Raw genomic sequence first — 14,855 nt, 5'->3', positions numbered from 1 at the left:
TTGAAGCTGCCTTTAATTTTATTTGCATACATACGGGTAATACCCCCTTTTAACTTGAAGGATATGCTATCTCTGGTAGCCTAAGGAGCCTTCAACATTGTTTTAAAGTTGTTACACGTGTATAAAACTGAAAAGGAAGACCGTTCACGAAGTATATGAAGAGTCACCATACCTGTATTTTCAGACCTCCGAGAAGAAACTACAAGTTTTATAGGTGTGGAAATTTAATACAGGCTTAATTTAACTTTCTATTGTTACATCCTGGCTGCTTTTTACAGTTTTTAAAGTTTTTGCTCACCATAGGCGGCAGAAGAGGGGTGTGCTCAGCACCCCCAACTTAAAGCTGTATTGTGCAATAGTCATCACGTGAACTCCTGCAAGGTTTCCAGAAACTGGGCAATCACAATCGAGATACTCTAATAGAGCAGTCACCCCAATAGAGCAGTCACCCTAATCCAACAGTCAAGCATGTATTAAAATATATAGCATTTTATTGACAGCTAAATCCACCAAAAAATGCCCCCAAATTCAATCTCTTGATACCTAATTTTCAAAATTTTCCCTGGTGGGGGGGGGGGGGGGGGGGCATGCCCCCAGACCACCCTAGAATTACTACTACCAACATAAATTTTGGACACCCCCAACTCTAGCACCCTTCCGCCTCCTATGCTCACATGGGTGCATACAGACAAACATATGTAGGTACACACACACACACACACACACACACACACACACACACACACACACACACACACACACACACACACACACACATGTTTTTATGAAAACAATTTCAGTAAACCAGTTGTGCACCCACAGCCGGTCTTCAGCTGGCTGTGGGTGTGCACCTAGTTTAAAATCATCCGAGAGACATCATATGTGATGAAAATCACCTTTACAGAATATTATTAGTCCATCTAACATCAAATACAGCACAACAAAACACTTACAGGTGACTGGATATAGAATTTTTTTAAATCATTGAAACTCAAACTTACGTCTGCCAGTCTGCCTGCCTAACCATAGTCGCAAGGCTGGTGGCTGCACAAAGCAGTGCACGGCCACCATTTTATGCCATAATAACAAACTCACCAGTGGAATGTGCCTTTTGGGGTTCCAATGAGTGTGTGCCCTCTGCACCTTGTCTTTCCTTTTATCTTCAATTGGGCTGTTCATCATCTTCTTTCTGCAATGAACCATAATCAAGGAATTGATTTTCCTTGTCAACATTTTCCTTGAGTAGCATATTTAGACACCCAAAGTTATATCTGTAACTTCATGATAGGTTCCGGACCATGCCCATTGGTTGATTAATAGCAATCAAGGATGCCTTAACAATATATTTACTTAATCATGATGACCATACCTTTATTATTTGGTATAGCGGTATTTATAATGCTAGGACAGTGAAAATATGACTAAGTGACACACACCCTGGTACGTGAAAGGTAATCGCGTGTGTCAGATGGCTTGTGTAGAGGATTTTCCAATCCCACCACAAATCATCTCTAATACAGCAGTCATCCTAATAGAACAATCACAGTGAGTAGCTGTATGGTATAACAAAAAAAAATGAACTAGTATGTTAAAATTATAAATGAAATAGGGATCCGAGTGATAAAAGTAGTGAAAATGATGACATTACATCATATGGGTACAAACCACATTCCATCATAATATTATAGCAAGTTGTATATCAGTACTGCATTAGAATACGTACTGAATGATTATCACATAGATAATATAAGGTGAATTCTTACTGATCTCTCTACAGGGTGGCTTGTTTGTAACTGAATTATTCACAGGTTGATTTGCTTGTAGCTGAGCTCTCTACTGTGTGACTTGTTTGTTTGTAGCTGAACTCTCTACTGAGGGACCTGTTTGTAGCTTAACTCTCTACAGGCTACTCGTTTCTAGCTGATCTCTGTATTATATGGTGGCTTTTTGTAGCTGAACTCTCCACAGAATAATTTTTTACAGCTGAATTCTCTGCTGGGTAACCTGTTTGTAGCTGAACTCTCTACTGTTTACTTGTTTTTAGCTGATCTGTCTATAGGGTGGCCTTTTGTAGCTAAATACTCCACAGGGTGATTTTTGTGTAGCTGAGCTCTCTACTGGATAACTTTTTGCAGCTAAACTCTTTACTAGGTGACTTGTTTTAGCTGAACTCTGTGCTAGGTGACTTGTTGCAACAAACAAAATTTCTGTTCTAAATTGAGTTACTGACTCCATCCACACCTTAGTGACAAAAATTCTCTGGAGATGAAAAATCATGCACCTGCACACCTCATGCCAGCAATATCTATGGTTAAATATTTTTGCTTTAGTATAGCCTAGACATCATGCTGATTCTATTTCATAGCTCCATTACATTTGAACATCCAATAAAATTTTTCTACTTAATTTCAGCCAAAAATTCCACTAAAATCATTCTCAATTTTTCAAAGTTTTTAGAGAGCAACTTATAACCTTATACTACCAGCTCAGTAGCATTCATGCTTCCAGCATTGAATTTATGCACATAACATATTATAGTCAAAATTGCCACCAAATTTAATCTCAGAAAGTTGATTTTTCAAAATTTCCCTAGGGAAATATTATAGTCTAGACTTTATAGGCTTATGCTAATTCTGGTTTCTAGCTCAGTATATAGTTACTATTAACATTCATTCCAGTGTAGAACTCAGCAAATTTCAGTGAAAGTTGCCACTGACCAAATTCAATCTCAGAATATTAATTTCCTTGGGGAGCACCCGAATAAAGACATGTTTTGTGAATTTCTTTTCATTTAAGCCAGTTTTGAGACCTGAATGGCCCATAACTTGGCCTAATTCATCCCTATGCCTTCCCTTTCAATTTTTTTTAAAAACAGCCTCTTGCCCTCCTTCAGGGGCTCCGCTTCCCTTCCCTTTTGGAGCTCACCTAATGCAGTCAAGCTCGGTTTAAAACTATCTAAAATAGTGTAAGTTTTTTTTGTTGGACATCACTACTATAAGAGGTATACTAGCTAGATATCTGCAACGTCGCGATTGGGATCTCGTTTGTGATAACTTCGTGACCACACCCATCAAATAAAGATCTAGGTGGATTAATAGCGATAGATTATGGAGACCACACCTCTTAACAATCTAGCTGTTTACTTAACAGTAAAAAAGATGACCTCACTCCTTATTGGTATAGCTAGCACCTCTTGGCTGACTTGAGATACTCTAATACAACAGTCACTCTAATATAACAGTCATGTGTGATATTCTAATAGAACAGTCACAAGTTACACTGTAGCTAGCTGTGCTACAACAAAAAAAACAACTAAACAAACTAGTACTTTAAAAAAATGTTAATTTAAAAACGATGTAGGGATCTATGGAATAAAAAGTATTGAAGCAAGAGATGAATGATGGTATTACAGCATAGCTCAGTGGGAAAGTTCCTACTTTGGCAGATTAGCTATAACATATTGTTTTGTTCATTGCCAAAGTAGGGACTTACAACAGAGCTATGCTGTTATACCATCATCATCTCATGTTTCACTACTTTATATTATAGATTCCTACTTCATTTTTAAACCAACATTTTTTTTAAATACTAGTAACATACATGATGAGCCACAGAAATATCATGTAATAGACACAATTGTATTACAGTTAAATATGTACCTGCTTCATCAGTTAACACAGTAACATTATCACTAGCTTCATTTCCTAACACAGTAACTGCTAATACATAAAATGTGTAATTAGTGAAGGGATCCAGTCCTGACACCAACACAGCCACATCACTAGAGTTCACTTCCATCATCTCCATGTCATCATTACTACCATACACTACAGTGTAATAGCGTAGGATCCCATTAGTGATATTGGGTGGATCCCAGGTGATCTCTACTGTAGTAGAATTGACTACTGAAGCTGAAACATTCTCTGGTGTGTTGAGTTCTAAGCATGTGATATAAGATTTTAATATCATTGTAAATGCATAAATGCATATTATTTTTCTTACTATTTATACATCAAAATTGTAACTACAACAAAATAATGCAGCTATCAAAGTGGTCAGTGTTATAATGAAATGATACTAAAGGTGAATGCGTAACAATGGTCATAACGATAACACACAATAGTGTGTTGTGCAACCAGTGCAGGTACGCAACAGACAAGTGTGTGCTTTATAGGAACCAAGAAAATGTGTTTTTTACATATCTCGTTTGTGACCAAATTTTGGAAAATCATCCTTATGCGCACATTTGAAACAGTAAACATTAATAATATTATAGTTCTGAAACATAGCATTATAGGTAAATTCCTAAGTAGAATAAATCGTAGATACTTTGAATTACAAGAAAAATGTTAGAAATATTTAAAAAGTGTTTTCTGCTATTAATGGCACTATTCTAGTTTCAGAAATTTTAAGGCACGACCATAAGGGTTATTCTTCGAAATTTGGTCACATTTGTACCTGAATGAAAACTAACCATTTTTAATTATGCAACTCTCTTGAAATAGGATACCTCCTACTCTAAATTTGAGCTGCCATCACTGAGATAGATGGATCTTATTTTCTTTATCTTCTTTTTGCGACACTTAAAAATTACTGTACATGTAACTCACACCTGCCATAGCTAAGTTACTTCAAACTTGGAAGGTAGTAAAAACACAGTACACTAGTTTGTGGTGTTGTTATAAATTCATTTTTGAACTGTACATACAATGGACTTGATACACATACATACATTGTACTTAGAAATATCAAGTGCTACTGCACCTTTTGTTTTATATCATTAACATGGTATTCAGTATTCAGTACATGTACAGTATTCAGTGGAATGTGTGATAATCCCATTGACTTGGTTCCCGTGTCACTAACACTGGCTGTACTTGGTAGCATGATACACTATTATAATAATGTGTCCTGATAGATAATTTACCTGATATTACCAACTGAAACAAACTACTGACAAACTCTATGCCATCAATCATTACAGAACAATTCAATACTCCTTCATCTGTTACTTCCAATCCACTGACATTAACACTTTGCTCAATTTCCATATCAACAAAACATCCAGTTGAACAACTCCAACTATATTCACTGTCAGATGGAGGAGTAGGAGTCACTAAACATGTCAAGTTCACATTAGACCCAACAAGATATCCAAAACTGTTATCACTTCCATTAATAAAACTACCAGGAGGATCACTTATCACACCAACTGAGTAATCTGTAGAATAACCAGCAGAGGTAATTACAAAAGTAGAAAAAAGTAGGAATTTAAATGTTAGTTGGCATCACCACATCACAGAAATAAAAAGCAGGACCTATCTAGTATTTGAATTCATACTTCAGTCATAACAACACAATCATATGTAATATCATAAGATTACCCATTCACATGTCCTGCAAAGCAAAATGTCAGCATCATATTGCATTATGCTTAGTCTACATATTAAATTCTTCAACAATAAACAGACTTTTGTGTATTTTGGTTTAAACAATTGCACTAGGAGAATGCTGAAAGCTTGAAAGATATAAATTATGTAAGGTTTTTATTCAGGTTAACATCTTATGACAGCTTGGCCCTCATACACTCTCACTACATGGGATACGCTAGCACTATGTGCATGTTTTAGGGGTTAAATTGGGTGGCCCAGGACATTGCTGCATGCTAGATACTAAGTATACCTGCATCTTCCTTAGTCAGAAAGCTAACTGCTACATCTCTATTCCTATAACAAGTTCTAAGACATTTCAAGCATCCTGACTGCACCCGTGATCTGGGTTTCCAAGTGTTATACAAAGTGCATAAGCATGCATGATTACCTTTAATAGTTACAGTAAGTCAGGGTTTGGAAATTTTAGCACAAAACATGGGAGGGTGAGTGGGTGTTTTGGCATGCTTAGAGGCCTGCAGCCATACTCATCTCAAGTGAAGCATCAGAAGAATGGATTGGCTGCTATGAATACAGATAATAAAAATGAAGAAATATAAGGCATGCTGGTGTTATGCCTACAGGCACTAGCATTTCTTATGTGACAGAAGATCATCCAAGTGAGGATACAGTGATAACGCACAGTTGCGTCTGTCTCCATACTATCAGTGATCACTAAGACCACTAAGGTAGAACATCTTGGACAACTTACAAAAAACTTAACACAGGATAAGATTTCAGATTTATAGTGGATCACAGTTGTAGTGTATGAAGGAAAAGGCTTGACTGGTCATAGCATTTTTAAATGCTCTATACTAAATTCTTGACATGGAGGAGGACACAAACTATTTTCTAGAAATGCTTAACCCCCTTAGTATTTGGTTAATTCTTCATTTCACTGTTTTACTATATGGTAGTTAGGCTTGTACTGATTACTTTGCAGTACATTAATGTTGTCACTAACCTTTACTGGGAACAACTGTCTTTGGTAGTAGTCTAACCCTTCCCCAGTCTGTATGTAGCTTTGGTTGTCTTCTGAGATCATTTGGCTCTACCACGATCTAAAGTTGATTGTGGTGAGTTGGTAGGTGTGCAAGGCCCCGACTGCTTTGGGGAAGACCTAATTTATTTCAATTGTTTTGACTTTTACAGGCCAAGAGTAATAATACAAATCAAGCGACAAATACTTGGGCAGGCAAGAAGGTTGGAGCGGGGTCAGCAAATGACCGTCCAAATTCTTGCTGCTGAAACCTATACCTATTAAGCAGTCATCCTAAGTGGGACCTTGCACTATCACACTCTCTCTATAGAGAATGGAGGTGCTGCGTATGCAGCAAATGAAGAGCCTTTATCAGTGCAATGTACCAGTTTGTCATTTAAAAAAGGATTTGATACCTATGGATATGAAGCTGACTTTATCCTAAGTTGGCTCTTCCTACTGAGCGTACCCAGCTGGGCGGACCTATATTTACCCTAGTGGCAGCAGTATAGGTCTGAATGGCCAACGATGGCAACATTGTGCATATAACCATGAACCAACATTTGCCTTAGTAGGCAGCGATGTTGGCTCGGTAAAGGACACTGTATGTAACAATGATATGAACCAATGTTTGCCTAAGTGGCAGCTGTATTGGCTCAGTAACTGACAATGTCTGTTTTGAAATGTGAACCAACACATGCCTTAGTAGACAGTGATGTTGGCTCTGTAAATGACAATGCATGTAACATTGATATGAACCAATATTTGCCTTAGTGGCAGCTGTATTGGCTCAATAATTGACAATGTATATTTCAAAAAAAAAAAAGAAAAAGTGTGAACCAACATTTGCCTTGGTAGGCAGCGATGTTGGCTCGGTAAATGCCACTGTGTGTAACTATGATATGAACCAATATTTGCCTTAGTGGCAGCGGTACTGGCTCAACAACCCACGTTATAAAAGGTAATGATGTGCACCAGTGGGAGGGTGGGTGGTAGAAGCAGTTTGTCTACCCATTCTTCACGGTTGCACGTGTTACTGCATGCGCATGCGCTGATGTTCTAAATATAGCACTAACTCTTATTAATGCTCTTCTCCAAACAACCAATGACACGGTGAGTATACTATATCTGTTAGATTCCAGCATTAACTCGTTTTAAATATTTTAAACTTCATTTAATGTTGTCACTAACCTTTACTGAGAACAACTGTCTTTGGTAGTAGTCTAACCCTTCCCCAGTCTGTATGTAGCTTTGGTTGTCTTCTGAGATCATTTGGCTCTACCACGATCTAAAGTTGATTGTGGTGAGTTGGTAGGTGTGCAAGGCCCCGACTGCTTTGGGGAAGACCTAATTTATTTCAATTGTTTTGACTTTTACAGGCCAAGAGTAATAATACAAATCAAGCGACAAATACTTGGGCAGGCAAGAAGGTTGGAGTGGGGTCAGCAAATGACCGTCCAAATTCTTGCTGCTGAAACCATAGAAAGATAACCATGTATACATGGGAATCTTTCACCACCAAGGATTCTGGCGCAGATACTTCAATGCATTATCGCTTATTTATATTACAAGCATATTATGTGTGTGTACATGTAAATAGAATACAGTCAAGTTACAGTACTCTGTGTGATGTATGATACTGTACTTAAGCGTGCAATAAATGTGTAGTGCTGCATATCAAGTCAGTTCATGTGTTTCTTGTTACTGTTATCTAGGTGCTGTCACTCTACTGTGGAATACTAGATGAAGCTGAAGCTATCAATGCGGAAAATTTGGCTAGCTCACATGGAGGTGTCTTGATGTATCTTTGGTAAGCGTCACTCTGCCATCTGCCTAACATCTTGATGTATGCGTCAGGTATATTAGCTTTGGCTGCGGTGGTTGCTGCTCCAATGCGGAAGCTGTGGGAATTGTACCAATTGCAGTTAACTTGCAATTCGGACAGGACTGAGTTTAATGCTGTGCAGAAAATTTGTCTGGTAAGGCCTTGGCCATTCTCTGTGAGGAATAGAGGTCCTGGTTGTGTTCCTCTTCGTGCCAGGTATGGGAGGATACCTAGTATGGGACATACATTTGTGTTGGTTGCGCCTAAGTAAATTTGTACGCCTTGCCGAAAAGGGTCAGTCTTTGATTGTTTGACATGGATTCTCAGAACATTGGGATTATCTCTGTGATCTATGGAGATATCCTGGAGTGACAGGTGTAGAGATGGGTCATAGCCATTGTGGCTTGGGATGGTAAACTCGCTAACACGCAAGAATCCAAAAAAGGCCAGACAACAAGCAGCCCAAAGCATGATATTTCTGTACAAGTGGGGTTGGTTAGAGAGTATGTTTTTTATGCTTTGCATTAATTGGAGAGTGATTGGCAGTCGGACCCTCGGTGAAGAAGTAGATGCTTGAGCCTTTTTTATGCCACGTAAGACTAGCTGAAGTCGAGGAGTGAGCTGCTCACTGAACCGTTCATGTAGGCCTGCAACAACGTGCATATGACGGATGGCTGCCAGATACACTTTAATAGTGGTGTGGGACATGTTAGCAGTAGCCAGATAGGAAGCAAACAGGATCAGTGTTGTTTCTGATGACGGTATCGGGGAAATTCTAGATGCTGTGCAGAATTGAATGTACTTGTTCTTTCCAGCTGAGTATGTTGTGATAGTTGATGGAGCCAGTCCTTGAATAAGGAATTGGTTGGCCTTGCAGTAGAGATCAGTTAAATGTGCAGCATCTGGTAAGGGCATGAGGTGGTGGAACCCATCTACAAGGATGATGACAGTAGACCATAAAGGTAGCAGCCTGGTAACAATACATGGGGAAATTGTGTACGGATGCGTGGTGAGGTGAAATGTAGGTGCGAACTTGAAGCAAGCATGCCCGTGTAAACAATTAATAAATAAAGAAGAGGTGCGATATGTGTACCTAAGAGAAAGCTTAGTGTGACAATATACATTATGGGGTATGCGTGTGAGTGTGCATGCAAAAGTGCATATTATGCACCTCATAATTAGTCTCGTGAAGATACATACTTACACTTGATTGTATGACATGAGAACAAATACACGGATATGAAATGCCATAGGAAATATCAATATTAGTATATAACTTAACGTGTTTGCGGCTATTGTAATGGTTCACAAGGTGTAGATAAGATGTGGAATGACTATCTGGAAAACTGGATGACTTGTTTGAAGTATCGGAGGAAATGAGATGATGTCCAGTCAAGTTGCCTTGGTGATATAATTCGAGCAAGGCAGAGTGGGATTGGAGTTGGTAAGCGAGACGCTGTTGGATGTAGGATGAAGAATTGCTGAAGCTTATTTCTTGACAGTAAGTCAGCTGCTGTGTTTTGGACTCCTGGAAGGTGGGTGATTGTAATGTGAATGTCAAAATGAGCTGTAAAAAACCATAGACATCTCAGGAGGTGCATCACTATGTTGTCTTTTGAAGCGCCTTTCCGAATGGAATCTACGAGCCCAAGATTGTCACAAAAGAACTGTACCTTCTTTCGGTTTAACAATCTACCCCAGATTGAGCAGCTCAAGACGATGGGTACGAGTTCCTTGGCCATTATGGTAATTGGTGTCCACTCAGGGGGCCAGCGGAACTGGAACCATTGGTCTCCAAATCGTGCCCCACAGCCCCACGTACCAGAAGCATCCGTCCACAGACAGTAATCAAAGGTAGTTTCTTTTGAACAGTGCAGAAAACTGACTCCATTCCAATAGGTAACAAACAAGTGCCACCAGCACAAGTCTGATTTGAATGCGGTGTTGAGTCTGATTCGGTGAGACAACTTCTTCACTCTTGCAGCTGTTGCATACATTCGTGACACAAATGTTCTGCCTGGCTTGACAACTTTCGTGGCATGCTGTAAAAGACCAACAAGTGATAGGATGGCCCTTTTGTTGGCATCTCTCTTTTTGAGCCATGCTTTAATCTCGTTACGAATGTTCTGCAGCTTGGTAGGTGGAAGTCGGGCCTCCATGTTTTGGGTGTCTAGGGTAATTCCTAAGAATGTAAGTGTCTCTGCAGGTCCCTCTATTTTTTCCATTGCTAAGGGGATACCAAGGTGTGAGCATACTTCGAGAATAACTTGGAGGTTGTTAAAGCATGCAGGTGATTTGGGTGGAGATATAATGAGAAAATCATCCAGATAGTGGAGAAGAGGACTCACGCCCTTTTGCTCAAGAATCCAAGATAAAAGGTCAGCAAGGATATTGAAAAGTTTTGGTGCAGACCTTAGGCCAAATGGAAGGCAAGTATCAATGAAGACCTGTGCATTCCAATTCATAGCTAGGAGGTGACGATCTGCTGGATGGACGGGTAAGAGGCGAAATGCGCTCTTAACATCAACTTTGGCAAGCAGTGTGCCCCTTCCCAATTTCATAATTTCTGCAATAGCTGAATCCACAGTGATATAGGAAAGGGAGCAGAGTGGCTTTGGAATTCCATCATTCACACTGTGGCCCGATGGATGGGATAGATCCACTATAAGGCGCCATTTACCGGGTTGGTGCTTTTTGGGAATCACTCCGAAGCGGTTGATATGTATTTCTGGCACTAATTCCTTGAGGAAAGGTCCTGTGACTCGTTTAAGAGCCAGCTCTTCCTCCAAGTAATGATCAACTACTTCAGGGTGTTGTAGAGCACAAACTAAGTTCCGTTTGGCAGATTTCAGAGAGCTTTGAGGGTTGTGATAGCCTATACGGAAACCCTGCGAGATTCCGGCAAGGAAGAAATTTACTAGGGACTGATCTGGGTGTGTTGCTAAGAGGTTGCTCCAGTTTTTGACAATAAGGGGTGATGTAATGGCTATTGCCTCTGCAGGAACCTTGACAATATCTGATGATTTTTCCACCTGTAAGAGCCATTGGTTAATCCATGGACGTTCATCCAGATCCAGTGCATCAGCTAGATAGGATGGGGAGGGGAGGGATAAGTATTGTGTAATATGCAATAAGGGGGGGCATGCAGTACAGTTGCATAGCATGATAAACAAACATACAGATTAGTGTGACTCATTTGTTCAAACAGTATTGGTAACTAGTCATTACAACATCAAATTAGGACTATAGTTACAATCAAGTAATGATAACAGTCAGCTTCAGTTCACAGTTGTCCCCTTGGTTGATTGATGAGGGGTTCGCGTTGAAACCTTTTACCTTTATTTGGGCAGAACATTGCCTTGTGGCGTTTATCAACGATTCTGGGGTTGAAGGCACATCTATAGCACGTGTGCTCGTATTTACAATGAGGATGTGGGCAGTCAGGGTTGGGGTCATCGTTCCAGTCCAAGCAAATGCGTTGCTGTGATGGAGGGGTACGTCTGGGTTGGTTGCTTGCATACCTCTGAGTGCTGTATTGGGGTCTTGGCTGTGACTGCGATGGAGGTAGTGCCTGGGTCATGTTTTGGTCGGGGAAAGCATCATGCCATAGATTGAGATCAATCGTTGACCAGTCTGTTGAAGAGGTTGCAGAAGCCTTCAAGCGGAACTGGCGATCATAAACTGCCCAGCAACCTGGCTGACGATTGTATGAGGCTTGGATAATCCGCTGTTGGTAGCCCAGAAGATCTGCTATGCGATGCGGTTTTGTACGAGACATCACTGCCATGTACACTCCAAAGGACTGAACCCACTCCATAATGCTTAGCTCTCTGTGGTGCTTTGGTTTTCGGCTGTCACCATGGTCTTCACCAGCATTGTATTCAGCAGATGTTAATGTATCAGGTAGTAGGTCTGACATTTCTATGAAGAGTCCATCCTGAATTCTGTTGAGCAACTTGGTAGGGATGGGTGGGAGCCCAGCGCTAACCATGATGGGTGGATTCATGTTACTGCCTGATGGGATGAGTGATCTTGAAGTAGAGGTTGCGCCTGCCTGGCGAGAGGTTTGGATTACTTCCTGAATCTCTGGTATGTGCCAGATCTGACTGCTACTTGGGAGATGGCCGAGAGCTATTAGATGAGGAAGGGGACCAGGTTAAGAAGGGGGGGGGGGGGGGGTAACAGATTGAAGTAAATGCATAGGCGTGATGATACATGCACAAAGAGAACATAGCTCGCTGACTAGTATACATGTAGGGGTGGGGGTATAATGTGAAGGTGTTGCTGCATATGGGTGAATGCATGATGGCAATACTAGTGAATGGTAAGCCCAACAACTGAATGGCATGTAATGTATGATACAGGCAAAGTGTTAATTAGTAACAACAATGCATTAACACATTAATTAAATTACTAAGTGACTAGTGAATGGTAAGCCCAACAACTGATGACACATGCAACGTGTTAATTAGTAACAACAATACAACAGCTCATTAATTAATAAACGTGTTATGTACAAATTTATAGCTTACCACCATCTCGAAGGCTGTCGGAGGTCCCGGTAGCAGCCGCTATAGTGGTGAGAGATGTGGGGTTAGACGCTGCTGTGGTGGGGAGAGTTGGGGAGCCAGACGCTGCTGTAGTAGGGGTGAGAAATCCGGCCGACGCTGTCGTGGTAGTTGTAGATCTGGCCGACGCTGTCGTGGTAGTTGTAGATCCACCGGATGCGGTGGTAGCTACGGTGTCGAGTACTCCAGATCGGACAGTGGTTGTAATGGTAGACGTTGCGGTAGTAAGTCCTCCTGATGTGGGCGTGACAGTTAGTGGTGCCCGGATAGCTGCCACGATCGCAGGGATGTCGTCCATTGTCAGGTGTCGCGGAGTAGCTGCTAAACGTCGGCTCCGTTTTGGCGGCGGCGGCGGCTGCGTGTCTTCCATCTCCCCAGAGGTTTGGGATCGTCGTGTCTTCTTTGCCGCGGACTTGCGAGAAGTAGAAGCAGTTTGTCTACCCATTCTTCACGGTTGCACGTGTTACTGCATGCGCATGCGCTGATGTTCTAAATATAGCACTAATTCTTATTAATGCTCTTCTCCAAACAACCAATGACACGGTGAGTATACTATATCTGTTAGATTCCAGCATTAACTCGTTTTAAATATTTTAAACTTCATATATAGTAGGTTTAAAAGCATTGAGGATAGCTCCATTACTGTAAAAATAGGAGCAGTTTTGTGCATTGGACAATGGAAGAACTGTAACTTTTCACATTTTGCATGGAATAAATTTAGACGCTGCAATATACCAGTTACATACAGATTGATCTACACTGTATGGTGATATGCAACTACAAGACACTCTATTGCAGCAATTAATAAGGTGGAAAGTTCTAATAGAAAGTAATCAATTGAAGGTTTAATAAGAACATACATAGTTGGATTATAAAGTAGCACAATTTTCCCCTGGAATTGGGGTAAATAACTCTTAGTATAGTGGCATAGCCCTCCAAAATGTCAAAATTTTGTACATGTTTTCATAAAACCTCAAACTTTCCACATAATTGGTACCCCTCATGATATGTAATTTTAGAAATAGTGTCATTAAAGACTTGACCTTTGGTGAACTTTAGGGAATTTTTCACAGAAAACTGATCATTAATTTTCTGTCTTTAATTACCATAACTTGTTAACGTATGGTACTACTGTAGCTAAAATAAAGGTTATGTTGAAAGAAACAACTTAGGTTTATTAGGTAATTTCATACCAAAATTACAATTACTTTTATTTACTACACAATTATTTGCCCTTGGGATATATAATATCTGTGGGCTGGTAAAGTAATGGGTAATGTAAAGAAAGGATCATAAGTTATAGTTGTAATACACCCATTCGATTTGTATCTGATTTGAGTGTTTACAAGTCAGATACAAACTGAATGGGTTCATTATAACTGATTTGTGGTATGGGGCATGTGGAGATCTCAAAGGTGCCAGAAAGCCAGGCTATCATCAGTACTTTGCCAAGAAAGATTTTATTCATAAATTGCTGTCTTGATAGTTAGTTAATTCATTGGTAGCTAGTTAATTTGTTGGTAGTACATTTCCCAAGAATTAGTGCATGGCCTATTAGTCCAGCCTTTGGACTGCTTCACATTTAGATGTGTAGCTGAAGTGACAATGATATAATCGTTTTTGTTAGCTTAAATGAGCATGTGGTATATGGATACCAATTCAGCCCAATTGTTATACTGTATCCTATTCATTCAGATGAGTAAGTGCAAAGCTGAAGTTGTATTCATTGCAGAGTAATTTATCAGCATGATGCATTAGACAAATTTATAGCCTGGTAATGTGACCTCCTGTGGTGGTGTGGTGCATGGTTTGTTTAAATGCCTTTGAGCTAATTAGTGGCCAGACCTTGTGGTCAAACATGTCACAATCATTTGTAAACTGGTTTACAACTGATTTGTACTCACGCACCACACTACAGCTTTGGATGAAATCGTCGATTGACTTCTACTACAATTAAGTTGTTTCTTTCAACAAGACTATTAATTTTTTTAGCAAGCTAATTAGTGTCACAGGAATGTAAAGATAGAGATGATCAGTTTTCTGTGCAAATATGG

The 14,855-nt window shown here is 40.0% G+C and overlaps 3 protein-coding genes across 4 annotated transcripts in view; 1 reads left to right on the top strand and 2 right to left on the bottom strand.

Moving 5' to 3' along the window:
* Positions 1–14,855, top strand: part of LOC136254643 (uncharacterized) — a 217,115-nt gene that overhangs the window by 72,989 nt on the left and 129,271 nt on the right. The gene's annotated exons all lie outside the window — the stretch shown is intronic.
* Positions 1–14,855, bottom strand: part of LOC136254618 (uncharacterized) — a 248,088-nt gene that overhangs the window by 106,526 nt on the left and 126,707 nt on the right. The window contains exons 26-27 of the mRNA XM_066047362.1: positions 4,928–5,221; positions 3,660–3,938 (exon numbers count right to left, since the gene is read on the bottom strand). Of these exons, the coding sequence (XP_065903434.1) occupies positions 3,660–3,938; positions 4,928–5,221 (573 nt within the window). The remainder of the gene's footprint in view (positions 1–3,659; positions 3,939–4,927; positions 5,222–14,855) is intronic.
* Positions 6,381–13,294, bottom strand: LOC136254636 (uncharacterized). Of its 2 annotated transcripts, none has more exons than XM_066047380.1 (2): positions 12,766–13,294; positions 6,381–9,165 (listed from the first exon to the last, which is right to left on the bottom strand). In XM_066047380.1, the coding sequence occupies exons 1-2, from the start codon at positions 13,244–13,246 to the stop codon at positions 8,135–8,137; spliced, it is 1,512 nt and encodes a 503-aa protein (XP_065903452.1). In that variant the 5' UTR covers positions 13,247–13,294; the 3' UTR covers positions 6,381–8,134. The 2 variants fall into 2 exon arrangements, with proteins under 2 accessions (XP_065903452.1, XP_065903453.1); XM_066047381.1 differs by lacking the exon at positions 6,381–9,165 and adding an exon at positions 11,375–12,364.

Source organism: Dysidea avara, chromosome 4, assembly GCF_963678975.1.
Source record: "Dysidea avara chromosome 4, odDysAvar1.4, whole genome shotgun sequence".
NCBI lineage: Eukaryota > Metazoa > Porifera > Demospongiae > Dictyoceratida > Dysideidae > Dysidea > Dysidea avara.
The sequence above is the reverse complement of the archived record's forward strand: the minus strand, read 5'-3'. Positions and strand labels throughout refer to the sequence as shown.